This window comes from Terrapene carolina, unplaced genomic scaffold (genome assembly GCF_002925995.2).
Source record: "Terrapene carolina triunguis isolate 2854851 unplaced genomic scaffold, T_m_triunguis-2.0 Scaffold192, whole genome shotgun sequence".
Lineage (NCBI taxonomy): Eukaryota > Metazoa > Chordata > Testudines > Emydidae > Terrapene > Terrapene triunguis.
The window spans coordinates 20938106-20961399 of NW_020664543.1; the positions used below are offsets into that span (position 1 = coordinate 20938106).

General features: G+C 41.4%; 1 protein-coding gene across 1 annotated transcript in view; it reads left to right on the plus strand.

Annotated features, from left to right (window-relative positions):
* LOC112119066 (protoheme IX farnesyltransferase, mitochondrial) overlaps positions 1–23294 on the plus strand; it is a 161149-nt gene that overhangs the window by 99761 nt on the left and 38094 nt on the right. Inside the window, exon 5 of the mRNA XM_024217612.3 lies at positions 11171–11241. Within this exon, the coding sequence (XP_024073380.2) occupies positions 11171–11241 (71 nt within the window). The remainder of the gene's footprint in view (positions 1–11170; positions 11242–23294) is intronic.

Here is a 23294-nt window from a genome sequence, read left to right on the forward strand (position 1 = left end):
AGCGGCGTCCCAAGTTTGGGAAACACTGATCTAGACCATTCCTGACAGGTGTTTTTCTAACCTGCTCTTAAAAATCTCCAATGATGGAGATTCCACAGCCTCTCTAGGCAATTTATTCCAGTGCTTAACCACCCTGACAGTTAGGAAGTTTTTCCTAATGTCCAACCTAAACCGCCCTTGCTGCAATTTAAACCCATTGCTTCTTGTCCTCTCCTCAGAGGTTAAGAAGAACAATTCTTCTTCTTCCACCTAGTAACAAACTTTTATGTACTTGAAAACTGTTATGTCCCCTCTCAATCTTCTCTTTTCCAGACGAAACAAACCCATTTTTTTCAATCTTCCCTCATAGGTCATGTTTTTTAGACTTTTAATCATTTTTGTTGCTCTTCTCTGGACTTTCTCCAATTTGTCCACATCTTTCCTGAAATATGGTGCCCAGACCTGGACAAAATACTCCAGTTGAGGCCTAAGCAGCGCGGAGTAGAGCGAAAGATGTACTTCTCGTGTCTTGGATCACTCGCTACTTGCTCTGTTCTGTTCATTCCATCTGAAGCATCAGGCACCTACTGGGCTAGATGGAGCATTGGTCTGACCCAGTTTTTGCGTTCTTATGCTTAGACAAAATGCAGGAGAATGACTAGAAACTGCTAATCCAGGGGTGCCACTTCCATCTGAGGTGCACTTTGAAAAGGGGGTGGTGGTGCAAAGGGGTAGTCTGAATTTTCGCAGACACAGGAGTCTTCTTATCCTTTACCATAGAGGATCAGGGGACCTCTAAGTTGATTGAATTAAAATTTTATTTTAATAGAAGGTTTGGCTACATTCTGTCTTTAGTCTAACTGGATTATCAGCCCTGATTTAACATTTACTCTAATGCCATATATATAATATTGCAATACATGGAAAATCGTTTGCCCATTCCAGCCTGCTGTTGCTTTCATCATATGTCATAGATTAGGGATGTTCTGTGAAGGAGTATGGATTGATATTTTTCAGGGTGCCCCCCCTTTATTATATACTAGATCCACTGGAAAAAATTCAGTAGTGTAAGTTTGGCTGGTCCTTTGTTCATAGTCTGCAACATGACCTTCTTCTTAATATGACTTTTATATTTGGTTTTAATTAGGAATAATGTGAGTATATAGTCATAATTCTATATTTTAATCCTTTGCCACCGGAAATGGCAAGAGTGTATAAGTAGATCACCTATGCAGAGCTTGTCTTTCAGTCACTTTGGATTCCTAATATAGATTGGATGGACCATTTTCTATTGTTCTACAACTCGATAGGAGGTTGCTGCTTTAAAGAAGCCAGAAATCCAGGACCAGTACCCCGTCTGCTGATTGTGTTTACTCAGGTTCTCTGTTGATACAGCAGCAATGAGAGAGCTCCTGGTACTGCAGTTAGATCCCCTGATTGTTGGAACCTAAAGATACAACGCGGTACAAAACCATGTGAATTTACAATGTACTGAATGCAAAGCCACTGGAACCTTGGGCCATACAGAATAAGATTGTTTAAAAAAAACCACAGTGTTCCAGTAAGTTTTAATGATCATCTAACTTGTTCATTCAATGTACCCAACAAACTTATTTCCAGGGATACATCACCCTTCATCCTTTCTCTCCAAGATTGTCTCAACAGAAAGCTTGATTGCAAACACATAGCAGGAAGAGTTCAGTTCCACATTCCTGGCTCCTTTTACAGAGGCCATGTCCAACCAGTATGCAAACATTTCCCACCTGTATTGATTGTGCAGTAATTTCATACAGAAATTATAAATCTTTTTACTGTAATAGCTTTGCTGGAGAGGGACATTGTTGTAAGCTATCCTGCAACTGTATCTTTGAAGAGTTCTTGTGGCACCTTAGGCCTGGTCCACACTAACCCCCCAATTCGAACTAAGGTACGCAAATTCAGCTACGTTAATAACGTAGCTGAATTCGACATACCTTAGTTCGAACTTACCGCGGTTCAGATGCGGTCCACACGCAGCAGGCAGGCTCCCCGTCGACTCCGCGGTACTCCTCTCGCTGAGCTGGAGTACCGCAGTCGACGGCGAGCACTTCCTGGTTCGACTTATCGCGTCCAGACCAGACGCGATAAGTCGAACCCGGAACTTCGATCCCCAGCCGCCGAACTAGCGGCTGGGTGTAGACCAGCCCTTAGAGACTAACAAATTTATTTGGGCATAAGCTTTTGTGGGCTAAAACCCACTTCATCAAATGCATGGAGTGGAAAATACAGTAGAGAGGTATAAATACACAGGATATGAAAAGATGGGGAGTTACCTTACCAAGTGGGGGGTCAGTGCTAACGAGCCAATTCAATGAAGGTGGAAGTGGGCTATTCTCAACAGTTGACAGGAAGGGAGGAAAAATCACTTTTGTAGTGCTAATGAGTTCAATGTAATCAAGGTGGCCCATTTCGAACAGTTGACAAGAAGGTGTGAGTATCAGCAGAGGAAAAATTAGTTTTTGTAGTGACCCATCCACTCCCAGTCTTTATTCAGGCCTAATTTGATGATGTCCAGTTTGCAAATTAATTCCAGTTCTGCAGTTTCTCGTTGGAGTCTGTTTTTGAAGGTTTTTTGTTGAAGAACTGCCACTTTTAAGTCTGTTATTGAGTGTCCAGGAAGACTGAAGTGTTCTCCTACTGGTTTTTGAATGTTATAATTCTTAATGTCAGATTTGTGTCCATTTATTCTTTCATGTAGAGACTGTCCGGTTTGGCCAATGTACATGGCAGGGGGGCATTGCTGGCACATGATGGCATATATCACATTGGTAGATGTGCAGATGAACAAGCCCCTTATGGTGTGGCTGATGTGGTTAGGTCCTATGATGGTGTCCTTTGAATAAATATGCAGAAAGAGTTGGCACCAGGGTTTGTTGCAGGGTTTGGTTCTTGGGGTAGTGTTTTTGTTGTGTGGTGTGTAGTTGCTGGTGAGTATTTGCTTCAGGTTGGGGGGGCGGTCTGTAAGAGAGGACTGGCCTGTCTCCCAAGGTCTGTGAGAGTGAGGAATCGTCCTTCAGGATAGGTTGTAGATCCTTGATGATGGGCTGGAGAGGTTTTAGTTGGGGGCTGTAGGTGATGGCTAGTGGTGTTCTGTTACTTTCTTTGTTGGGCCTGTCCTGTAGTAGGGGACTTCCAGGTACCCTTCTGGCTCTGTCAATCTGCGTGTGCTGATTATTGGGAAAAGTGATTAGTACAGGCTAAACTCATCTTTAAAGAGAGGTAAAATGTTTTCAAAGAGGGACAATACTATCTTTTCCCTTACATCTCCCTGCCCAGTTTTAGGTGCTTTGCTAGCTGCTTCTGGAAGGAGTATCACCCAGTATCGACAGTATTGTTCCAAGAAATGATGCCACAATCCCAAATGCATAAAATGTAAGAATAATAAAGATGTTGACTGAAACAAGTGAAGGTATCTATAACTATTGGAGGAAGAGTTACTTGTGGTGTAAGCAAATTCTGTTCTTATACCTAAGCTTGTACTTCCAAGATATAGGTTGAAATTTTTAAACAATCTTTAAATTACATTTCTACAAACAAAAATGGGGGAACCTGATAAGAAACACATGGTTGCAAATATAACATGACGGTTGATCTAACACTTGTTAGGAACACTGAATATAATTATTGTATGTTGACTTGATGAGAGCTATACAAAGAAAATGATCTTTCTGACACAGAAATAAACCACAATGTTCTGGTTAGTGTGACTTTTTTCAACATCATGTTTTAAATGTTTATGTGTGCTGATTAAAATTTAGGTTAGGCTCTCAAAAACCATTGCCAAGTTATGACACTTGGGGTGTTCAGTTGCTGTAGATTTAACCCTGTGGCTATCCTTTTGATGGTTCACTTGCCAAAAATGCAAGGAAGATAATATTCTGCCTTGGCCAGATGAAGTGACGCTTTCCGACTTCCTGAGGAAAAAGCCTCTTGAGAGCTGCTAAAATATTTATTTATCCAGGATTCATCTTACTGAATTTACTGTTTGCTAAAATGGGCAGAACTGTGCAGGCCTGTAATGAGATAATATGTTTGAGTTCCCCCTTCATTCCTGTGGAACAATATTTCAGATACATTTTTTTCATTTTTCTTGAATATCAGGGGGAAATAATTTCAAGTGGAAAGATAATTTTGCTGAACATCTGGGAACATAATGTGAAAAGTTTGATAAATGGCATCTTGCTGACATGTAATTACAGCTAGCTCAGTAAAATCTGGTGTGAGATGTGTAAAAGGGTTTTTCTAATAAATATAGTTTCTTTCAATCAAATATGTAATCCACACACAAAAATGACATTAATAAAATATTCAGATTGTGATTTAAATAAGAAAAAAGTGAGGCAGTCCTGAGGTAAGAGTCCCACAGCAACTTAATTCTGTCACCTTGCATGTCTGCATTACAATAGTCTGTTCTTAACTAGTTACTTAAATGAGCAAGGAGATGCCCTGTTTGAAATATACATTACATTCAGGTGGTTAACGACTATATTAAAGATATGGAAATATTTCATATAATAATTACAGTAGGTGTAATGTGTTTCATTTCTTTTAACAGAGTAAATGTCAAATGTCTAACTGTCCTTTGTTTTACAATAATTATTAGGTTTTTCTGGACACAGTTCTGTTAAAACCTCGCTACCATTTTTATTCCATCCATTGCAGAGTGGATACATTTGGCCAATTTTAAATATTTACAGGCCAGATTCTCTTGATCAGTACCTCAGTGTAAATCAGGAGTAAATGCATGGATTCAGAGTTACAACTATAAATAAAGCAAAGTTTTGTAGAAGTTTCTTGAAAAAGCCTGTTTGAGCACAGCCAAAGATGTTGTCAAGAAAAAGACTTGAGATTATATAATTTGCCTTCCTGCTTTACCACTGTGATGTCAAATGATATTTTTCCTTCATTAAATGTAATTGTGTCTGAAATGTAACTGTGAAACAAACCATTAGCAAAATGCTGAGCTGTCAGAAGCAATCATTAGTTTCAAATACAAACGGAGCATTTTTCCTTTTCTGAACATTTGTATTTCTTTGCTGCCTTTTGTTTTTTGGTGGGGGAGAGCAGTTAAGTGATAAAACTATAACACACAAAGCACAAATTATAGCTTTAAATAATCTGCCTAAAATACATGGAGTGCTTATAGTCTGTTTCCTATTTGTCTGTACAGCACTGTAGCACAGCTCAGACTCACCCCTGTGGCGCCTCCTGCTGGTCGTCCATGGGAATTAGCTCTTCCAGTGTCCTGGAGCGCCCCCTGCAGGCTGATGATCTGCCTTGCCACTGGCCCCGTGTCCCTCCCAGGACCCCGGTGCCCCTTTCAGTTTGAGTGCTGCTTCCTGGCAGTACCCCCACACTTCTGGGTCTCCCCCTCCCAGGGGAACCCCCACCCACTATCCCCACTTCGCCTCAGTCTTGGCTACTGCCCAGTCTCCCTCTAGCCCCCGTTCACTGGGGCAGACTGCAGTATCAGCCACTTATCATAGGCGAAGGGGTTCGGACCTGCAGCCTCTGCCTACCCGGGGGCTGCCCCCCTGCCAGGGCCGGCTCTAGGTTTTTTGCCGCCCCAAGCAAAACAATTTTTGGCCACCCTCCCACCCCACCCCTGGGCTCTCACCCCCACCCCACCCACACCCCCTGCCGCCCCAGCGCTGGGCTCACCCCACCAGTGCTGACTCCGCCTGCTCCCCCCTCGCCTCCAGCCGGTCTGGCACTGGCAGGGTTGGGGTAAACAGCGGGGCTCCCGGGCTATGCCTCAGTCCAGGGTTCCTCCAGCCAGGGCACCCGCCTCCAGGACCGGCCGGGACCCGGGAGGGCAGAGCTGGGGGACCGCCCCGGCAGGGGGCTGAGGAGCTGGTGCAGGGTAGCCCCAGAGAGCGGGACTCGGGCCCCACACGGCAGCGCCCCACCCTCTATGGCCCCGCTGCTGCTTCTGGCCACCCTGCCACAGTCCCTGGCCAGCTCGGGCCGCTTCGCCCAGCCTCAACTGCGGCGCTGGGGGGGCAGCTGCCCTGCGGCATCTGCAGGCAACTCCGTGTGCCCCGAGGTCCCCCGCTAGGAACTTGCCTTGCCCGGCCCAGCCACAAGGTGCGGGCGCTGCTCCCCAACGCGAACCACAGCGGCCCCAGGACGACGCGCTGCTGCCAGGGCCGGCTCTAGGCTTTTGCCGCCCGAAGCAAAAAAAAATGCTGCCCTTGAAAATGTGCCACCCCAAGCACATGCTTGGTTTGCTGGTGCCTAGAGCCGGCCCTGCCCCTTGCAACCCTACACCTACTAGGTCTTGCCAGGCCTGCAGCCTGGGGCTTTCCTAGACCGGAGCTCCCAGTTCCTCTGGCCCTTCCCCAGCCCTGCTCCCAATCTAGGTGTCTGGTAAAGCTTCCTGCAGCCAGGCCCTTCTCTCTCTGAATGCGGAGAGAGACTTCTGAGCTCCTGGCTCCCAGCCTCTTATACAGGCCAGCTGCGACCTGATTGGAGTGTGGCCCAGCTGCGGCCGCTTCCCCCAATCAGCCAGGGTTTTACCTTGCCCAGCCCCAGCCCTCTGCAGGGCTTTTCCAACCCCTCCAGGGCCGGAGCGGGTGCTCACCCCGCTAAAAGCACCTAGCACCCTGGACCCCAATAGGTAAAAGCACCTAGCACATTAGTTAAACTGTACATCAGTTCCTTATCAGTATTTTTATAAAACTTTATATGTTGAAAACACCGCTCCCATTCACCTCAGTTGTACTTGTGAACTGTCAGCAGTTTTCTGCAAATCAGACCTCTGATTCCCAGAAAATGAGACATTCAATTAGTGGCATCTGTTTGGTTTAAGTGTAGCAGAAGTAGGGATAGAATCTAGTTATCCAGGGTGGCATTCAACTGACTTCAACAAGTTCATCATTGTTCTTCCTGCAATCACCTGCCTCATTCACTTCATACCTTCCAGCTTCTGGAATCAACGAAGTACAGGTACTACAGATAACACTCATTAACTACACAACTCTGATTCGTTCCCAGGGCCCGGTCCATCGTATGCACTGAAGGAAGTAAAGAATCCTGTAGAACAGGGGTCGGCAACGTTGGCACGCGGCTCGCCAGTGTAAGCACCCTGGCGGGCCGGGCCAGTTTTATTTACCTGCTGACGCGGCAGGTTCGGCCGATCGCGGCCCCCACTGGCCGCGGTTTGCCATCCCGGGCCAATGGGGGCAGCGGGAAGCGGCGCGGGCAAGCGATGTGCTGGCCGCGGCTTCTCGCCGCCCCCATTGGCCCAGGACGGCGAACCGCGGCCAGTGGGGGCCGCGATCGGCCGAACCTGCTGCGTCAGCAGGTAAATAAAACTGGCCCGGCCCGCCAGGGTGCTTACCCTGGCGAGCCGCGTGCCAACATTGCCGACCCCTGCTGTAGAATAAACAGGATGTGATCATGTAATTAAAGACATCATCATAATGCATATGCACAATGGGACCACATTAAGGTTCTATAGGCAACCTTAATTCTGCATAACATTTGTGTTTGACTTTGCAATCTTAATATTCTTTGAACAGAGTTGTTTTGTTTTGTAATGTAGTTTATTACGTTTTTTAAAAAGCAAACTGACAAAACCAGAAATCCATCCTGTGGAACCATGTTCACTCTCAGTTAGGTCGTCAGCAGGGTTAGATCTACCCCTTGAGTTAATCATAATAGTAGTAGGCTGTTAATTTCTGTGTGGACCAGCCATAAGAGTGGAGATGAGAGAACCACTTTTCCAATGGATTTCATAGCTATTTGCTGACAGCAGAGGAATGTAGAGACTCAAGAATCTTGGTTCCTATTCCAGTTTCTTGAGGGGTAGTGTGATCTATTGGTTGTAGACTCCTCGGTCCCTGTCCACCTCTGTTTCTATCCCTGCTTCCTCTTGGCTCCTGTCCATGTCTCCTTCCTCTGCCTGATTCTCATCCTTCCTTCCCATCTCCTGCTCTCCCAACACTGCTCCTAGCCTGCCTGCATGCAAGTCAGTTTGACTCCTGTTCCTGTTCCTCACTGGCAGCACCAGCAGGACGAACATAGAAAGCATGGGAGAAACTGTGTTCCTGCTCTCAGTTCTGATATCTGGTGCCGCAGCTGCAACAGGCAGAGCAATGGCAGGAAAACCTCTCCTGGGCATATGCAAACTACAAACTTTAGAAGCTTGTAACTTGGCCAAACTTTAGTAGACTTTCACAGCCATGGCAAAACACATGTCCCTGACACGAGAGCGACCCCTTTGCCAAATTTCAAGTTCTTGCTCAAAGTATAGAGGCACTAGAGCTTCTCAGTTGAGCAGTTGTAGAACATTTTAACATGAGCAAAAAAAAATCCCCAAAACTTATTTTTCCTCATTCTTGGAAATGGTTGTAGCTTTCTAGAAAAATTCAGCCTCAGGCAGATGCTAGCATGGAAAATTTCAGCCTGAATGTTTAAAGTTTGCCAAATTTATAAGCAATTTAAAACAGGGTCTTATAATGGAAAGTGTTAAGCAACTATAGGTGTCTCTACCAGCTCTGCCTATAATACTAATACTCTACAGCTGCAGGGTTGGTTTTATTTTTAATGTGATGGAAAAGATTCATTCAGGGTCAAAGACCACTTGTGCTACATTTCATTCCAGATTTTATTTTTTCAGGATTGAGGCCACATAAAACAGGGATTTATAATGGAATAATCTCTTTAACTTGTTCCATGATGGAACTGGCCAGTGCTATTACAATATATAATGTAACGAGCAAGATGGGAGTCTTTCAAAGCTTCCAGTGGAGAAGAACTTAACATACAATATGAGATTAAGTCCTACAAGTGATAAGTACAAATTGTTTTAGTTCTTGTGTGTGGATCTGTATTATATAGACTGCCTTCACTACTAAAACGTTTCTTTGCATCTGCTCATCGCTTGCCTTGATTGCTGTACCCTTCTCCTTTCTGACTTCCACCTCTCCACCTCTAGTCTAGTGCCAAAGATGCTAGTGCCAAAGTCCAAGCTGCTGCTTCTCACCTATAAGGCCCCATGTAATTTTGCTCCTACATACCTCTCTGCTTCCATTTCTCCCTATACTCCTGTTGCTTCCTGTACTCATCCCTTTCCTTTCACTTCATTCCCTGCTTCAGCATCATCTTTCATTTTTGACTTTGTGGCTTCCACGGTGTTACTTTCTATTGCCTGGAACAGTCTGTCTCTCAAAGCATATTTTCTGTTCTTCAGATCTTTCTCCAAGCAAGCCCCTCTTCCCTTCTTCTCAACATCTCTTGTATTTGTCATGTTCCAGATCATTTGTAAACCATTTAGGACAGGGCAAGTATCTTAGGCCAGGCTTAAACTAAAACGTTACGTTGAACCCACTATGTCACTCAGGGGTGTGAAAAATTGACACCCCCCCACCCCCCGAGCGACATAGTTAAGCCGATCTAACTCCTAGTGTAGACAGCACTAGGTCAACAGAAGAATTCTTCCATCAACCTAGCTACTGTCTCTTGGGGAGGTAGATTAACTACAGCAACAGATTTCAGAGTGGTAGCCGTGTTAGTCTGTATCAGCAAAAACAATGAGGAGTCCTGGTGGCATCTTAGAGACTAACAAATTTATTTGGGCATAAACTTTCAAGGGCTAAAACCCACTTCATCAGATTCATGGAGTAGAAAATACAGAAGAGAAGTATAAATACACAGCACATGAAAAGATGGGAGTTGCCTTACCAAGCGGGGGTCAGTGCTAACGAGCCAATTCAATTAAATTTGTTAGTTTCTAAGGTGCCACAAGGACTCCTCGTTGTTTTTACAGCAACAGAGAACCCCTCACGTTGCTGTAGTAAGTGTCTACACTGAAGCGCTACAGCGGACTCAGCTGCGGTGTTTCTAGTGAAGACATAGTCTTTTACAGCTCCTAGCACAAGGCTCTCATTGTGGGACGCTACTGTGACATAAATGATTATGCCTTGTAAATTAACAGGACTATATATGTGATTTTATTAATTATAATCTATAATTTTGCAAAAGTGAGAAACTAAAGTCACAAAATGGTTTGGGGGTTGTGATGCCCGAACCATTTTTGACATATACTAGCCTTCTGCACAGATCGCACATGAGTTTCTTGACTTTGTAATGGGGATAGTAGCTTGCCTTTGGCACAGTAGCCAGGCCAGTAATGTGGCACTGTCAAAATTAAGATGTTTGTTCATTTTACCTCAAGGTGGGTAAATAGGTACACTGGCTGAAAAATAGCACAGTCCAGCCCATCAAATGTCGAGCATCTATCTGCAGGCAATAGTTTTCAATCATTCAGGCTTTGTTCAGAATCATACATTTCATTACATCATTACTTTTTCCATATGTTTATGTCCCATATAACTTGTATCTTGCCCCGAGTGTTCATTCCACAGATAGAGGTTGGTGTCCAGTAAGCACTGGTGTATTGGTGAACCATTGAGAAATGACACTGGTTGTTTTATGTCATTAGCTTATTGAAATCTAAATAGCTTTACAGGGTCTTGCTATATGGAAAACTGGGTTTGGCTTTAATAAAATTCTTACAACATTGTCCAATAAAACCCCACTGGAGTTCAGAGCATGATAGCACTCTTTACTTTTCACATAGGCAGTGTTTAAAGTCATGTTGGGTTGTCACACTAAATAATTCCATATGGCTTCTTCATTTACCATTTATCATACCACTAGATGCTACATGTAGTTGCAGTAGCATTTACCAGAGTTGATTGATTTTTGAGTGGGTCATGGGTTCTCAGAAGTTGGATGAACTTGAAAATATTTATAGCATTCATCTTGCAAAACCAGAAACACCGTATTTGCAAGGACTGTTTGCATAATGTACAACTGGGGGCAGGGGAGGGGGCTGTTTCTTTTATATACGTGTGTGTGTATGTAACTTATCAAGCGCAGAAATTGAAGTTGGGCTTTACTTCAAATGATTAACTTTTATGGACTCATTCAAAATATTTTTGTCTTCCAGGTAGTTTTCTTTTTAAGGGGAAGCCAAAAGTATTAATGTAGACTATCAAAACTAATGTAAAAGGGAGTTTGCCATTTTAATTGTTATTCTGAACCTTCAAAAATCAAGACTAAAGCACCTGCAAAACCAGACAGTACATTCTACGCTTGGTATGGTCTCCGGCATCCTTTCAATCCTTCATTTTCTTTTATACAGTTCTTTGAGGTTCCCTTTGACTCGAATATGAACAGGACAAAAAACAGACCCCTGGTGCGAGGACAGATCAGGTAAGGCTAACCACACCTGTTCCCTGTAATGAGAAATGAACCTATTGTTCCTTTTATGTGTCTTCTCCCTTGGTCTGTTTAGATAAGCAAATATTTCAACGTGCAGATAAAAGACTAAGGAAGAGATGCCACTCTTTGTGTTTTGATAACTCTGAAAGTTTGTAATAGTCCCATGAGGAGTTTGTCAGGATAATGAATTCTTCTTTCAAATATTGGATAGTGGTTATTGCACAAGGGCCTTTGTAGATGTGGTAATCAAAAGTTACCATCTGCATGTGTTTTGTGATGAGCCCATGCAATCTCTCAGACAAAAGCAAACTACTGAGCTTTATTTAGAAATAAGCAGCTGATCCTAACTGTTGCTCCCTTATGTGCTAAATAAAAATTGTGATTCCACCAATATCTATTGTTAAAAGGAGCGGGAAATCCATCTAAATCTGTTGAGATGATTTAATATGGGGCTTTGTAAAATTACTAGTCCATCACTAGCCGAAGGACTAAGTCTACTAGCTAGAAATCAGTATGGAAGATGGGGCGTGGGGGCGGCAAGGCGGGACAGGGTAGCATCAGGGAGGTACAGAGACTAATGCCCTGATGAGGAGTTCAACCTTCACACCCTGCTGCTGAGAAAAGGGGAGGGTGTTGGAGTCCCTACCAGGGTGCTGTCCAGGCATATTGCTTTGACCTCTCTCATTTTAGTTTCAGACTACTAAGTACATGGTAAATTTAAAGGGCGCTCCCTATGTTCTCAGTAGGAGCTGTTGGGTGCTGAGCACTTCTGAAAATCTGGCCCTTGGTTTATAAGCATCTTTCTCTTAGGAAGGAACTAAGGTTGAGAAAATGTTTATTTTGTAATGTCTGGATTGTTTGTCGTTGCTCTTTGCTGAACCCTAATTGTGTCGTGTCTAAGCATTGTATTCCAGAGCTGCTCATCCAATATACCCTAGGTACCACTGAAACAAGTACCTGATTACAAACAAAAAACTATGTTAAGATGGAGTTATGGTTAAAAGTATGTACCAGTCACTTAAGTTTAAAAAAAAGTTACAGGGATGTTGTAATTCCTCCAAACTGAACATGTTGAATCTAAAGCACCAGAGGGTCAAGATTCACGGCTGCAATCAGACTGAACTCTATAATGTAAATCAAGTAGAAAGTCATCTGTTTACATGGTAGCCTTTGTTATGTTTTGTGCATTAAGTTCTCAGAAAGAGAGGAAACAAACTAGCATACTTAATTAAATCTCTATTGAATTTTACTTAACCTTATACTTCGGAAAGGAAACAGCTTGCATCCTATGTTTCTTGTATTCTTCATGAGACAACAGAATTCCCTCTTCTGAAACCAGTGCATGCCATGTAACATAGAGTTTTGCAGAAGGGTTACATCCAATTGAACTTTATCTCTTAATTTGTAACAACAAACCGTCAGATTTTTAATTTTGAAAGAAATTTAGAATTTCTTCTTTTCATTAGTTCCTCTTTGTCCCGCTTTCCCTCTTGCAGGGTTTTAATTATCTCATTTGTACATAATATATGCATTCATTTATGAATGGAGCCCATTGCAATTTTGTAGAGTGCTCATAGGGGGAGCTGATAAAAGTTACCCATATAAAAACTCATATTATTCTTTGGTTGCTTTATAGAGTACAACTTCCATTTTCCATTTGGTAAATCATAAAGCCAGAATAAAACTGAGATGGTGACTTTTTAAGAAAATAATTGTATAACATGTTATCTTCTGCTTTCCATAAATACAAATAAAAATCTAGCATCCCATGGGGCTCCCGTTTGAAAAGAAACTTAAAGCAACCCTGATTTCTGTTTGCATGTCTGTTCTGTTTCTTGAGGATTGGGTTCCAAACTTTTTAAAAAACATTACACCTTATTTGCAAATTTAAAATGAAGCCCTCATTCATAAATGATTCAACAAACAATTTTAGTATAGCATTTCCATGATTTGTGCCAAGGATTATTTATAACAAAATTACGTTTTCCCTTAGGGTTCTATGAACAGTTGGTCCTATTTATTTCTGTGTTTTATCCATCACCTTTGGAGGACTGGAAAAAAGTGATGGATGAAATTACAAGAAAATTGAGACAAAATAGTAAAGTGAACCCTGGGGCTAAATTCACTCTCATTGTAAATAGTTGGAGTGCTTCAATAAACTTGTTCTGATTAGTTCTGTAAGATGGTGCTAATTAGAGATTCCTAAGATTTAGTTAATTTTATGTAAAAGCACATTTTAGGGAATATTGTAATGAAGATGTCTGTCAAGCACAGAGTGAGCCAAATTTCACACCCACTATATTCTAGTATATCACTGCTCACTTACATCAGGTCTGTATTTAGCCCAGTAACTTGAAAAAAAAGAGGAAAGCTTCCTTTCTTCATCCCAGTCATACTCAGCGAGTTTTATATCACTCTGTATTAGCATTGCCTATAATATTCCTGGTCCCAAGTTAGCATAATTAGAAAACTTTTTTCAAAATTCTTGATTTAGGGAGAGCAATTTGTTTTACAAGTTTCCAGCATCCTTAAATAAACTTCTCTGTTGTTTGAGGGCATCACAGATTGGCAAAACTATATTTATCATACTTTGAACTTTCTTACCTTTCTTCTTTTTTCTTCCATATTCCCTTCCACCACAAAATGATAATGTTGGGGACCTCGTGTAATCAGTCATCAATCTATGTACCTGACTGTCAACAGCTAATTTAAAGTTATTTAAAGTGTCACTTACCTTGAATGATGTTGACATAATTCCCTGTAGACTTTGAGCATGCAGCCCTTGTATGAGATTGTTTCTTCAGTGGTGTAGCAGAGTAGACTAATCCAGTGGAAGTGATCCAACCATGTTATATTTTGCCACATATTCCCTAGTGTTCTTTGAACCTTTTTCTTTCCATGCCGGTTAAATAAAATTCTTAAGTGGTTATGCTAAAGACTAGTCAAAACAGACTAGACAGAGATGGATAAATTGTTTTTAAAAGGCTGGTGTCTTGGCTCTGGGAATGGATCCAAAAGTTTTGGGTGCGTGCACTGAGTTCTTGCCCATATGCTTAAAATGTGTTTAAATCATTTTTAGTCTGGTTTTGACTTTTTTTGGTTGCTTTTACACTGAAGCATTTGGCATACGTTTTAATTCTCTTCTGTTCCAGTCACTTTAACTAACCCCTCACTGTGGCATCTGAGTGCAAACTATTAACACAGGCTAGGCAGCAGTGATCGGTGATCTTCCAAAGTGTGCTTCAATTCTGATCTGAAGGATTCCCTTTTAGGGATGAGAAAGTAGTTAAATCTGCACGGGCTGACTCGTGCGATCCTTGGACTCTCAACAGTGGCTCCCAATTGGGATGGTGGCTTTGACATGGACATCTTCCCACTAAGGAGCTGTGCTGAGATTACCAACTTACTTTAGAGAGGCTACTGAACTCTGAAAACCATCTTCAATTGCTGCCAACTTGGGCAGGAATCAAACCGATAAAACCAATACCTAAAAATGCCGTTCTCTTGAGCCATCCAGTCCCCATATAAGCCATTTGTATGCTGTGTATTTACTGTAAATGAGCTAATTTATTAAAGTACTTTTAGAAAATTGTTTAGTATATTAGAGAAATTATTACTTCAATGTCTCATTTTCCCTCATATTTTTCATTGTGACCTAAATGGGGTTTCCATCCCACCTTTAGCCAGAGCAGGTTAAGAAAAACGGGGGTGAGGGGGATTTTAATTGAACCTGTTTCTGCATTTTCCACCTTCCCTCTCTGCATGTTTAAAGTAATCCTACTCCCTGAGCTTCACTACCTTATACCCATTTACTTATATGTCCGCTTTGCTTCTAAGATTTCATAGGGCCCACGCCTGACCCCGTCTACCAAGTTCTGAGTGCTTGCAATTCCCATACACTTCAGTGAGAATTCTCAGCACTTCACAAGAGAGGGCCCTTGACAACAAGGTTGTTTTATGGAGTGCAGATAGTTTTCCATCTTTATTCAGTTCTTCAGTCTATGCATGCCTGGAAATAGGGTTTTTCTTTATCCTAAATTGGAAAATCGTATTACACTGATCACAGTGTACATTAGGGGTGAGGGGTGTCCTGAAGGTTACAAATCATAGACCAGCTAGTTCTGTAGAACAGTCTTCCTTGAATAGTGACCAGGGCCGGCTCCAGGCACCAGCTTACCAAGCAGGTGTTTGGGACGGCCGCTTCGGAGAGGGGCGGCACGTCCAGCTGTTCGGCGGCAATTCGGCGGATGGTCCCTCACTCCTGCTCGGAGCGAAGGACCTCCCACCGAATTGCCGCCACAGATCGCGATCGTGATCGCGGCTTTTTTTTTTGTTTTTTTTGTTTTGTTTTGTTTTGTTTTGTTTTTTTGGCTGCTTGGGGCGGCCAAAACCCTGGAGCCGGCCCTGATGGTGAGTGAGCTGTGCAGATACGATCTCTGGGAGGGTGAGTTTTGGAGGAAGAATCCTCCTTCCTACTCACTGGAGCACCTGCAGAGCTACATCAATGCCTGTGCTGTGAGATCACTGGCCTGACCCTGCAGCCATCCAAACAGAACATGTGGTGATGCATGAAGCCCCTGCCGAGTTGGAACCTATGCCATAGGGGGCACACATGCATAATCTTTCACAAGCCCCAAACGGAGTCCTCCAGCCCCTTGCATAGAAAAACCGCACTGATTCTGCTCCCAGGAGACCTCTGCAAGAACTAGTTGGTGGATTTGCCCTCAAGGGTATGTCTACATTGCTATAAATGACCTGCAATTGGCCTGTTTCAGCTGACTCGGGCTTGCGGGGCTCAGGCTATGGGGCTATAAAATTGCAGTGCAGACATTCAGGCTCAGGCTGGGTCATCCTGTTGCAAAAATACCAAAAGTAGAACTGAATGCAGCATGCCACGAAGCACTATCCATCATCCTAGCCTGCCCACTTGTCGTCCTCCCTATTCTGACCCCTCAAGTCCTGTTTGGAAACAGACTACTTAAAATGTTCCTCATACTTGGTTGCAGTGTTAAACTCATTGAGCATATTTATGTTCCGCATTATAAAAACAGTTGTTATTTTTCCTGCTGTGAATTGTGTTTATGTAATTGATGGGAAGAATTTCCACACACACAAACCTTTGATTTCAGTGAAATGGCAGCAGCCGTTCTTCTTAGTTTCCTGTTCAGTATGATTTATTCCATACTTTTTTAAGACGATGGATTTGATTTTCTTGCAGATTAGTTTAAATAAATCTCTTATGCTAGCACCAGCAACTGATGCTAGTTTAGTTTCCCTCTTCTAGTAAGACAAGCATCCTGATCCATTATAGGTTGAAGATGACTATCTTGACTTTCCTGCTACCACACATTTGTGTATATACTTTGTTAAATAGCAGCTGTTTTCATGCACTATAATACAGTTGGACTAGCTATGCTAAGCGCTCATAAAAAGTTAATACAGGAACACATTTCTCTAGGAGAACAAATTTAGGTTTTCATCTCTAAATATCACTAAATCCTCTGTTCTGAATAATTTACTATTTCAGTGGTTCCTAGTTCCTTGTACACCTATCGGTGCTGGTACTTCAGGTTTTTGCAACAGCTACCATTACACTTGCACTGAGTCTCTTTGGCTTGGAGTTCTGTTTGAGGATAAGGGTGCAGATTCCATTGTGGGATCGGAACATTACACTCCCCCCGTACCAGTTCCACCTTTAATTACATGGCTTTGCACCAGGCCATAGAGCACAGCACGGGTTTGGAGCAGGCTGGATTCTTCTGTAGGTCAGGGTGCACCCAGTGGTGAATGGTACAACTGAAGTCCTAGAATTGTCTCAAAAGGGCTGGGAACAATTGACCTGTTGGACAAGTCATAATTAACTTACTTTAATATAATTACTTAAAATCTAATTGGAACCTACTCTGCAAAAAATCTAATTGGAAGCACTCTTGACCGTGGCTTTTTCATGTGTGTTTTAATAAACTCAAATTCTTGGCACTTAATTTGGCAGAAGACACTACTTAACCAACCCTGATAATGCCTCAGATATTTGCAGAAATTAATTAAATATTAATTTAGTTTGATAAATATATTTCCTGGGACTTTTATTACCCCCTCACTTTTACAATGCACTAACAGCTACTTTCTGTATTTTGCCTCCTTGGTTCTTACAGCCATTATTAACTGTTGATACAATTATTAACACGCAAAGCTTTTCCACTTTTTGACATGTATGACTCGAGTGTCAATTTTGACCAGTTTAGCTCGTAAGCCCACAGCTTTGGAGAATCAAACAGAAAAGACCTGCTGTTCTACCAGTCTGTCCATTTAAATTGATTGGGTTACATCATCCGAGAATAAACGTTACCATTTCTGAGCTGCTGCAAATACAAACATTTGCAATACATTTGCAAATATATAGGCTGGGGATTGCACTAACTGGTGGAACACTCCAATGGGTTAGATGTTCTGTATTTATTTAAGATTGTGTTGAGATCCAGGATTGGTAACGCTCAGCAACACATCAAGCTCAATTCATCAATGTAAGGCTTTTCACTGATTTGGTTGTCTGTGGCAGGCCTACTAACAGTTTAGCAAAACAAGAACATGCTGAAGAAATGTCATATGGGTTACAAACCTGTCTCTTCTGTAATTCATGTGTAATGAGAATGATTCTCTTCTCACTAACTCCAGTGTAAACCAGGAGTAACTCTGCTGAGGTCAATGGAATCACATTGGTGTATGTGAGAGAAGTTTATGACCTTGGTTTACACTGAAACCTGCACTAAGGATTTAGCAATCCACTATCTTAAACCAGCATTTTAAATTTCCTCAAGGTTTCAGTACCATTTTGGTTCCCATTTAAAGCTTAAACCTTTACTTAAATGGCTGATTGTTCTGGTCCCTTGGGTGGTCATTTCAGGCAGGTTTCACTGTATTTAAGTTAAAACAAAAACTCCATAAATCTGTAATTCTTCAGAAATAATCATTATAAAAGATCAGATGCGTATTTCCCTCTGGAGAACATTCCAGTGTTTTGCTTAGAAAATACTTCATTTTAAAGGGACGGCCCTGAGATCTTTGTAAGCGATAAAAATGTTACTTTTTTCGGTGGGAGGTTTTTTTGTCTTGTTTAAACAGAGCACAATTCAAAGCAGACACCACCACAGCAACCTTTTCAAGCAACTTTTATCCTGCCTGTATGCAAGCTTTTTTTATTATTATTTGAAAACAAGTAAGTGCATTTTTCCCCTGCTGGGTTCCTTTTCTTTCCTGTGTTTTTCAGAAGATGGGGAAGTTGGCATTGGCTACATTTGGTAAATAAGAAATAAAAAAGGCAGCTTTATATTTTTGACATGTCCAATTACTTGTAAAAATGTAGCCCATGCATTCTAAGCAGCGGGGCTCTTTCCCCCCCCCCTTAATTCTTTCCATAGCCACGTCATTGGGGGGGATGGGGAGAACCTCGAGGCTAAAACACAGTTTAATGAGAATAAAACCCACATCAAAGGGTGGACTAATGGAATGATATAATGCTTGCTGTGTCACTTTCCCAAAGGGACTATGGATGACAGTACTTATATTTCAATTATCTATTCACTGTGTGCATAAGATGTTGATTAAATGATTCTAAGGTACTAGAGTCCTTTTGTAGCATTCACAGAAAAATGTTGATTCTGCACATTATCCTTAGATCAAAATGTATATTAGCAGGAAATTGTATATTAATACCTCCATATATATTTTGTTTCTCAGAGCAATTAAAAAACAACTTTTTTTTATTAACTCCAGCATTATATTCACATTCATTTGGGTTAAAACGAAGACTGCAGAAGTTACTAGCTATTCAGCTTGTTCCTTCAACTAACTCCTGCTGTCTGAAAATAATTCTGCAAAAGCTCAATAGAGACATTCCTTTGTAGGCAGCTTTCTGTTTGTTAAATATAAATCCTGCGGAAACACTTGACCCCTCACGCCTTGCTGCTTTTCAGTTCAGCTGTGGAGCCTTTACCACCGAATTATTTATCAGAATCTTTAATTGCATGTGGGACAGTTGATAAATTTGAGTACATTGTACATCACATCACGTTAGGAAACATCCCAGATGCTCATGTATAAACCAGGAGTCACGGTGCATTTGGCTAAATAGCCACTCCATCTGCTTGTGAGGAACACTACAGAGAAGCAATATGGACTCCTAATGGAGTTGTTTTATCCTCCCATGTCAGCGCCACACCAGGGGGTAGAACACAGTTAACTTGAAGGAGCCAAACTATTGTATACTAATCCTTCTGATTTTGTGTTCGATATGAACAGGCCTTTTGGAACACTCTGGTTTGAGCTGTTCAATTTTTAAAAACTAACTTGTGGCAAACAGTTTACTTTGCTTCAGAGACAGTTGTTGAAATGGATTTTCACAATCCGTTATGGCTTATAAACAAACAAACAGTCAAATATTGTAAAGCCCAATATCACATCTTGTCCAGAAATGTTTCCTTCTGACCCCCTTTTACTGAGTGTGTCAAACATTTCAGATCCATGTTTGTAAATTTTGGCTTAACTCAATCAAAACCCTAACACTTTATTCCCTTTTTAATAGTATTGAACCTTATCTGGTCTAACCACAACCGCACCATTATTCAACATGTGCCAAGTGTTCCAAGAAATGTCACTACTCAACAAGTCCATTACAGCGCTGCCTGTGATTGTAAGCTGTTATACTTTGAATTCTGTTTACAGTAAGTCATGTTAAAAGTGCATTTCTTCTATAAAGGACAGAGTTTATCGAGTCTTTAAACAAGTATAGCTTACACGTTATCAACTTGGCAAGTCAGATAGCAGGGGTTTTTTCTTATACTTTAATTAGCTTTTGCTGGCATATTCCGTGCTGCTCCGTCTTTATAACTAGAGAGGCTGCATTCCTGAGGTTAAGATATGCAAAGAGCCTCTCTCACATTTTATTTGAAACTACTCGATAAGGACATAGACTCACATGGAATATTTTGTTATAAATCAATGAGTAAATAGACGCAATCCACAGTGATTCTCACTGAGGTAGCTGCGGGACGATCGGATGTTATATAGTCATGTGCTGTGGTGTTGGATGTTCATTGTTTTGTTGTTGTATTTCTTCAGATTAGTCAAATATAGCTCTAGATGCCAATCCTATGCTATGGACACCTATCTGAAAGGTTAAAACATACAAAATAATACAAATGGTTGGTCATAAATATAACAACCCCCCAGCCCTCACTTCATTCCTTGATTGACAGCCTGAGAAAACAGAAAGTAAAATTTGGGAACATTGCCTCAGTACATTGCTCATAGTGCAGTACTCTGGTGTTTTCTGTGTATGCTAGCAGTCATATTTTAGAGGATGTTTGTAACTTGCCCCCCACTCTACAGTCAGTCATTTCTTACAGAAATGAGAAAATTTTGCTGCTGTTTCTCAGAAGTCTTACACGTTTAATTTTGGATTTGTAGAAGAGGAGCTGTTAGTTCAGATCTGTTAATATTAGCATTGAAAGAACTGTTGAAATGGTTCTTGCTGTGTGACGCTGGAACCGAGTCTGGCATCTCTCAAGTCATTTGACTTTGTCCATCCCCACATTGATTGCAGCAAATGTTCTCAGCACTTTTGTGGGGAGCAGTTTCGGGGTCCTTTTGCATTTTTTGTGTGTAGGAGCTCATGTCACTCCTGCTTCTGTCTACCTTATGCTCAGAAGCCCATTTCCTTCTTTCGTAGACACTCAATAATGGTGTCTCCAAGATAATTGTCTGCTCACCCAGCTCCACTGCTCTTAAATCAAAGTGTATTTCACACAGGTAAAAAGTAGAGAAAATCACAATCAAAACAGCATCACAGATTATAAACACAGGTTAATCAATGCAGAAAGCATAGGCTGTAGGTTTAAATACAAAGACTATTGTATCATACACAGGAGAAAGTTCTCTGTCTCAATCAGCTGTTTCTAGTCTGTCTTTCACTGTCTCAGAACCCATGAGTCTCAAAAGCTTACCAAAATGGATCGTTTTACTTTATAGGAAAAGCAGGTTCTTTTATCATCTCATTCCTCCACACCCCATATCCAAGGAACAGGGGCTATTTCCACACTCATCTTATTATGGGTTGTGTCTAATGCATACTGTCATACCAAATGTAACTTGATCAAGGCCACAGAAAGAGAATCAGTACCATAGTTAGCTTTAAAAATCAGTAGTTTATCCTCTGTTCAGTCCTCTAAACCATATCTTCTTTAATTTTTTGATAACTTTAAGACTTTTCTTTCTTTATTCTGCTGCTGTATTCTAAATTCCATATACCCTCAAGGCAAATCTGCATTATCGCATATTATCGTGTTGGAACACAACTGTGAACAACTGTGTTAGATAACACAATATTGGCATGCCATAGTGGTACCTGACATAATATGCTGAAGACGATTGTCCTGGTCTACTCTGCTTGGTACTCATAGTCAGCATCATGTTATTTAACATGTTCAGACTTGATAATTTTGTAATGTAAACAACTCCTATGATAGTAGGGCCAGAAAAATAGAACTCGCTTTATTCATCCTGACTACCTGCCTTTTGCTGGACTATTCCCTACCTACTTCTTTCCCAGGAATGATATTTTAATCTAAGCCTGCTCTTGATTATCTGTGGGGATGCTGGTTTGATTATCCACCTCTAGTAATAACTTTTACATAACTTTTATCCTAGTCTATATTTATTTACATAATGCCTTTCATCCCAAGAGAATCAGCTCTGGGGGAGCACAGCAGCTATTTAATAACACTGCACAATACTTTAAGATAAGAAATGAAGAGTATCCACTAGAAATTGAAGTGAGGATTTAGATAGGCAGAATGTAGCTTCCTTACATTGTAATTTGACTGTTCATTTGCTCTTACAGCTAATAATGTCTAGAGTCTAGCTTTCCCTTGGACGATTGCTCCTGCCATCTTCTGAAACAGTGAATAATTCCTTTCCGTCATTGTTATTGGTCTCTTGAAAGGATTTATAGTTTCTGATCTTATTCCTCTTAAATCTTCTAATGGCTGACCAACTTTTCTGCTGATATTTTTTTAGAAAAAAAATTGATAAATATTTTGCACTGCGAAATTCTCCATCCTGATCAGCCTAATGCAACTTTTTCATCCATTGCTTTCTAAGGGCATCCACTGTGGAAGACTCCGCGGAAGTGTGTGTTGAAGAGATTATAGGATAAGAACCAAATTGAGAGGGGAAGGTTGCAGTTTTGAGGGGAAATATTACCCATTTCAGTGTTTGTCAGCTTGCACCTGGTTTTTAAGTGAATAGAAGATTGAGATTTTTAAGTAAAATGAGTGGATCATTTAGTTGCCAGTTTCGTTAGATTATAAACCAGGACTTAGTTTAAATATTATGGGGGGCATTTTTCAAATTTACTGTAGGTTTGACTTGTGAGCGCTTAAAAAAAATATTTACATTTTCCTGACTGCAGGGGAACTGCAAATATTATTCACCCTATCACTCCTCTCTATCTATCAAAGACATATAACTAGGAGCATGTTAACCGTCTGCAGGGTTGCTAAGAATTGTTATGATTAGCATTATGGTGTGTATAGCAAATGTAATGAGAACATAAACATTTTATAAGTATAGATCTTTTTTATTTTTAATGTTGTCTTTTAAATAAAGTGACAAGGCCATTTGCAGTTTCTGTTTTATCACAAAGGACAGATAGCATAAGGAAGTTAATTTATCTGAATATAAGAATAGCCATACTGGGTCAGATCAATGGTCCATCTAGCCCAGTATCCTGTCTTCTGGCAGTGGCCAGTGCCATGTGCTTCAGAGGGAATGAACACAACAGGGTAATTTTGAGTGAGCAATCCCCTGTTGTACACTCCCAGCTTCTGGCATTTGGAGGTGTAGGGTAACCCCAAGTATGGGGTTATGTCCCTGACCATCTTGGCTAATAGGCATTGATGGACCTATCCTCCATGAACTCATCTAACTCTTTTTTGAACCCAGTTATGCTTTTGGCCTTCAGAACATCTTATGGCAATGAATTCCAC